Source organism: Heterocephalus glaber, unplaced genomic scaffold (genome assembly GCF_053883595.1).
Source record: "Heterocephalus glaber isolate CG9 unplaced genomic scaffold, H.glaber_assembly_v1.0 deba00001532, whole genome shotgun sequence".
NCBI lineage: Eukaryota > Metazoa > Chordata > Mammalia > Rodentia > Bathyergidae > Heterocephalus > Heterocephalus glaber.
The window spans coordinates 35545914-35551893 of record NW_028258330.1 but is presented as its reverse complement, the minus strand read 5'-3'; the positions used below and the strand labels follow the sequence as shown (position 1 = coordinate 35551893).

The following is a 5980-nucleotide window of genomic DNA, read 5'->3' as shown; positions in this document are numbered from 1 at the left end:
TTAAAAGCAATATTTTCTAATTATTGTTCAAATCTACCTGGATGAACCTCCCTCTCCTTAATTGTAGAAGTAGTAGAAGTGGGCATACCTAGAAAGAAAGGAAAACAAAAACAAAAAATCTTTGTTTGTGATAGTTTCTCAGTGTGAGAAACTGAAAGTGAAAATAAGGATCAAAATGTATATTAGATAACGTGAAATAGGAAGAAAAGGTCTAAAAGGGAAGGGGAACTGGTGGGGGAGGGAAAAGAAAGAAGGGAAACAAAAAATATGAGAAAAGGAAAAAATGGAAGCAAACTCTTTGTAAGAAGAGGGGTTGAAGGGAAGGCAGGGAAATGGGGAAAATAAGAACCAAGATATATCACGTAAAGGTACAAATTCCCAATGATGAATGTCATTATATTGTATACCTAAAATGTACCAATAAACCTAATGAGTAAAAAAGAACTATACTGGAAATTTTGAAGACCTATGTGATCATTTAGCATTACTGACTTTATGGTGTCCACAATCATTAGCAGAAATTGGTCATGAGAATCAATCCAGCAGGCAGATAACCTAAGTTCTGACTCAGAGTTTGCCACACATGAACAGTGTAGTTTATGTGCATTACATAACCTTGTGACATTCATGTCTGGCAGGGAGAGAGCATCAACTATCTCGACTATAATTTGACAAGCCCTTCAGATGATCTGAAGCCCTTCAGATGCCAACAGTGCAGACCATGGCTTTGGAAGACATATTTGATAAGTTAACCCTCATCTTTACTTCTATTGAAGGCATGGGCTAATTCTTATGGAAATTGCATGTCTTATTTCTTATAGTCTCAGCACCTACAACAATGTGTGAAAAAGTGTTGGTTCTCAATAAAGGGTGTGGAAGTTAGAGGAGGAGAAGAGAGAAGAGGAATGGAAAGAAACAGTGACAAAAATATCTGAATAGCCTTTTGGTTCCATTGTATACACAAGATAATTTTCCTTTTTTTGTAAAAACCCTGGTTTTCAAACTTTAGATATATAAAATCCACCTGCAGCATGGGTCCCCATTCCCATATCTTGTCATCAGTAACACTATAACTGTACCAAAGATTTTCTTTTCTACCAAGTCACCATGTCATACTCCTGCTGTTTGGCTAGAAACAAGTCTTTTTATTGTATTTTCACACCATGTTTTCTATGAGATTTACTAGTAACATGAAACTCAGTAACCAAACAACTGTTTTAGAATTCCATCTTTTGGGACTGACAGATGACCCAGAGCTACAGCCCCTCATCTTCAGCCTGTTCCTGTCCATGTTCCTGGTCACAGTGCTTGGGAATCTACTCATCATCCTGGCTGTTAGCTCTGACTCCCACCTCCGCACCCCCATGTACTTCTTCCTCTCTAACCTGTCCTTCATTGATATCTCTGTAAGCACAATCGTGCTTCCAAAGATGCTCATGAACATCCAAGCACAGGATCAGAGCATCACCTACACAGGCTGTCTCTCCTGGGACTGCTTAGCTGTGCTTTGTAGTGGCTTGGAAAATTGTCTGCTTGCTGTCATGGCCTATGACCACTATGTGACCATTTGTCATCCTCTGAGGTACACAGTCATCATGAGCCCCTGCCTCTGTGTCCTGATGGTTCTACTTTCCCTGCTCATTAGCACTGTGCACACCCTGCTCCACACTTTCATGGTACTGTGGCTGTCCTTCTGCACAGACCTGGAGATCCTCCACTTCTTCTGTGAACTTGCTCAGGTTATCAAGCTTGCCGGCTCTGATACCTTCATCAACAACCTGCTGGTATACATAGTGGGTGTTATATTTTTTGGTGTACCTCTTTTTGGGATTATTTTCTCTTATATACAAATTGTCTCCTCTATTCTGAGGATCCCATCAGTGGGGAGAAGGTACAAAGCCTTTTCCACCTGTGGGTCTCACCTCTCAGTGGTGTCCTTGTTCTACGGGACAGGTTTTGAAGTCTATGTAAGTTCTGCAGTTACTGACTCCTCCATTAAAAATGTAGTGGCTTCAGTGATGTACACTGTGATCCCTCCAACACTGAAACCCCTTATCTATAGTTTGAGGAACAAGGAAATGAAGGGAGCCTTGAGGAGTCTCATTGTTGGACTATCTTTTGTGTGATTGTGCCATTGGCTTGGAGCTTTGGTTTCTAGAATAAGTTCAAATTGCAATATCAAGGAGCCAAAATGCCCGATTCTATGATGTCCAAGTACCTTTCAACTTGGACTTCAACCCCTATTTTGCTGTTTTGCCAGGGGTGTGATGATTGACAAATGATTTTAATCTCTAAACTCTATTTTGTTGCTTGGACTTCATGGAAGTAGCACTGGAGTTAGACATTCAGTTTTAGCAATTCCATACAGCTTAATCTCAGAGGGAATGTTGGAAAAGGTGAACAGGGGAGAGAAAGGTTTAAGCAAGGCTGTGTTAATATCTGGGGCTGGCTTCTGTGTTTGACCCTCATGGTTAAGGTCACATGGGTTGCACCACCATATACACTTACTATGAGGCAAAATCAGTAACTTCATGCTCCATGAAAAAATTACTGAGACTTGTCATGGGAAAACAGTCTCCTATAAGGGTCATATTAGCATCTACCTTACTCAGTTTCACTAATTATATAATTATCACAATTATATCACCTCAGAAGTTTGAGATGGTCTTGTGAGATTTGAAATTTTGAGCTTCATCAGTGAAAAATGCCTTCATTTCTCATAAAAAGGAACTCTAAATTTATTATGCTTAGACAATGAGGACTACTGTTCATTATAAGGACTTTAGAAATTGGGCATGTATAGCTTCAAGGATTAGGACTTTATTTAGAGGTGCTTCTTCCTAGGATAATTCTCAGTTTTTATATATAGATGGAGGCCAGAAACTGAAACTGAGTGTTCTTCTCCCAGTGCATTGATTATAGACCTCTTTATGGAGTCAATCAAATATATTTCTGACTTGAGTTAAATGGTGGCTGTCCAAATAATACTTCCATATCCTTATCCCCCTCAATGGTGACTATGAACTTATAACATGAAAGGGAGGAATGGCCCTTATATACAACAGAGGTCTTTGCAGAGAAAGTACATATACCAGTTTATTTTCTTTAAGTGTACTTTTATAGACTCTTTCAAGGTATACAGAAGTAGAAATAGACATTGAATTAACGCAACCAATTTTTGATGACTTTTGTTTACATACTTGTCCACAAAACCAATTCCCTATGACTATAATGTCTCATAGTCACCTTTTAAACATGCCCGGATAACTTGTAACATCAGTTTGCTTTTTGTGACATTGATAAACTTAAGGTGATGAATTATTTCTATATTTTTGTTATTTTCTATATATTGTTATTTTCCTCATTGATCTTCTGGTATTCCATCATGTCATCTGGTTTACCAGTGATGCATTAATTTACAGTGTTCTCCATTTTACGTGATGTATAGTGACAAAAAATAAGGAGTCCTTCTAATATTGATGAATTTTAGGTAGATCTTTTTCTGACATTGTGGATAAACTGAATGTTCTCTCATGTTTCCACATGAAAATTAAAGATAGATTTTTTTGTGACATTATTAGTTTTAAGAGTATAAATGTTCTTTTTTTGTGTAATCCCCCAAAACATTTTCTAAATAGTTGAATTAATTGACATTCCCACTAGATGGTTTGTAATTTCTACATCATCAGAAACATTTTTAGTTACCTTAACAATTCATAAAATATTGTTTGGTTACTCTATATTTCTCTTTTTTTTCATGGACCATATCTTTATTTGCATTGTCAAAATCATTCTTTGTTAAAATAAGACCTTGAGATTCTTTGTCATTATCTGAATGCACTGTACTGCAAATATCATAAATTGTTGGTTCATATGGACTTTAATTTTCTGTTTTTTCTGAGGTTTCAATTCTGGTCCAGGTACAAAGAAAATATTTACCCCAAAGTGGAATATGTTGCTCCTTTTTTAATCATCTTGTTTTGTTTTAGGGAAGGAAGAAATTTTGTTTTCACTGCACATAGGCAATGGCTGAGTGAGCTGAAAGGAAGTGAATTTGCATTCTTGTCTTGTGGAGCCTGAATAGGAGGGATATACCTTCATTTTTAGCAGGCAGATCACAAACAGGATTGCCAGTTCCCCAACTCAACATTGGAACAGTTTCAAGTATCATCTTGTGAAACAACAGTGATGCAGGTCTATAATCCAGATGATTCTTTTACAGGTAGCTTTAACAACACCCATAGTGTCTCTGAGTGGGAATAATTTCTTCTTTTTTGTCTTCTGTTCCTGATTTCGTCATGGAAATCCAAGCCCTCTTATGCCTTTAAAAACTTGCGTTGATGTAATAAATATGCATGAACCATTTCATCAGTAACTCCCTTTCCAGCTTTACAGTGAATTGCCACAAGATAATTGTCATCTTCCCTTAGCCATTGGTCAAGATCTTCACAAAAGAGTGCTACATTCTAGTTGTGGTAAGAGAGGCTCTTCAAATGAATACTCTGCAAGTGAAGGAAATTTGGGGTGTTATAATGTGTTTCAGGACATACACTGTACACCTTGTAATGGTTTTAGGCTTTGAAAGCAAACACCACACTACATCATCAATGTTATTCCTGTGTATACCTTCAAGTCTCTCTGTGGGAAATCCCATAGTAATAATATTTGGATAAATATAAATCAAGCCTAACTTGAATTTATTCTCTTGATATCTCCTTTAGTTTCTGCTAATGATCTCTTTGATGCTGGCTGCCATGTCTGGGACCCTGTGGCTGAAGAAAAAGGAGAGAGATGGTGGAAGATGCTTGTGGTGGGTATTCTTCTTCAGGATGAAAATGGCTCTGGACTTGGTGGTTGTTGGTGCCCCTCTCTTGGCTGCAGCTTGGCTCTGAACAACAGCTGAGTAGAGGCCTCTGTATTAGCTGCTTGATGATTGCAATGATTTTCTTTTTGTTTCTCCTCGGCAGTCACTGAGCTGCCAGTAGCAGAGTCAGCAGCAGCAGCAGCAGCAGCACCAACAACAGTGGGAAAACGTGGAGAAGACAGTCTTTACAACTGCCTCCTTCAGTGGCCTCTGGAGCTCAGCCAGGGAGGATGCTGTGGCAGGGAGTGGAGGTTTAAAATCAGCCCCAAATGACCAATAAATACATGACAAAAAATCTTCAACATCTCAGGCCATTAGAAAATGCAAATCAAGTGCTTGCTTCAGCAGCACATATACAAAAATGCAAATCAAAACAATACTGGGAATCCATCTTATTCCAGAAATAATGGCTATCTTAAAAAAATTAACAAACAAACAAATGCTGGTGAGGTTGTGGGGAAAAAATCCTTCTCCATAATTGGTTGTAGTGTCAACCAGAACAACCAATATGGACATTAGATTCTTCAAAAAACTAAAACTAGAAATTGTATTTGACTCAGCTATTCCACTTCTAGGTATCTTCTCAAAAGAGTTAAGGACATCATATTTCAGTGAGCCATGCATACCATGTTTATAGCAGCATATTTCTAATATATAAATCTTGGAAGTGGCCTATATGTAGATCAACAGATGAAAGGAAAAGGAGAATATAGTATATATACACAACAGAGGGATAAATTTGAGTCATTTGTAGGAAAATTGATGCACCTCGAGACCATAATTCTAAGTAAAAAAGCAGGTACAGAAGGTTAAATATCACATGGTTCCTCTTAAATGAAAAACACAAAATAAAAGTAAAGGGCAAAATAAAAGTTAGATGACAGAAAACAGGAAGGTAGACTTGCTGGAGATGGGAAGGGGATCTGGAGGTGGGGGAGAAGGGAGAGAGACGAGGGGAAGGGGAAATAAAATGATTAAAGTATGATATGTATTTTTATCAATTCCCCAAGATGAGTGTGATTATTAGGTATTGCAAATGGATGCTATTACAAATACTATCATGTGCTGCTGCCATGTTGGAGGCAGCAGAAGGGGAAGGTGTTTCCAGGCCTGGGA

The 5980-nt window shown here is 38.0% G+C and overlaps 1 protein-coding gene and 1 pseudogene across 1 annotated transcript; one reads left to right on the top strand and one right to left on the bottom strand.

Moving 5' to 3' along the window:
* The first annotated feature begins 1190 nt into the window (after positions 1-1190).
* Positions 1191-2126, top strand: LOC147824766 (olfactory receptor 7G2-like). Its single transcript, XM_087188573.1, has one exon. The coding sequence runs from the start codon at positions 1191-1193 to the stop codon at positions 2124-2126; it is 936 nt and encodes a 311-aa protein (XP_087044699.1).
* A 1580-nt stretch (positions 2127-3706) lies between these two features.
* Positions 3707-4926, bottom strand: LOC101714056 (phosphatidylinositol 3,4,5-trisphosphate 3-phosphatase and dual-specificity protein phosphatase PTEN pseudogene; annotated as a pseudogene).
* Positions 4927-5980: the final 1054 nt, after the last annotated feature.

Bases quoted from the DNA above. Each gene is read 5' to 3' on its own strand.
- LOC147824766 (XM_087188573.1), top strand. From the start codon at position 1,191: ATGAAACTCAGTAACCAAACAACTGTTTTAGAATTCCATCTTTTGGGA.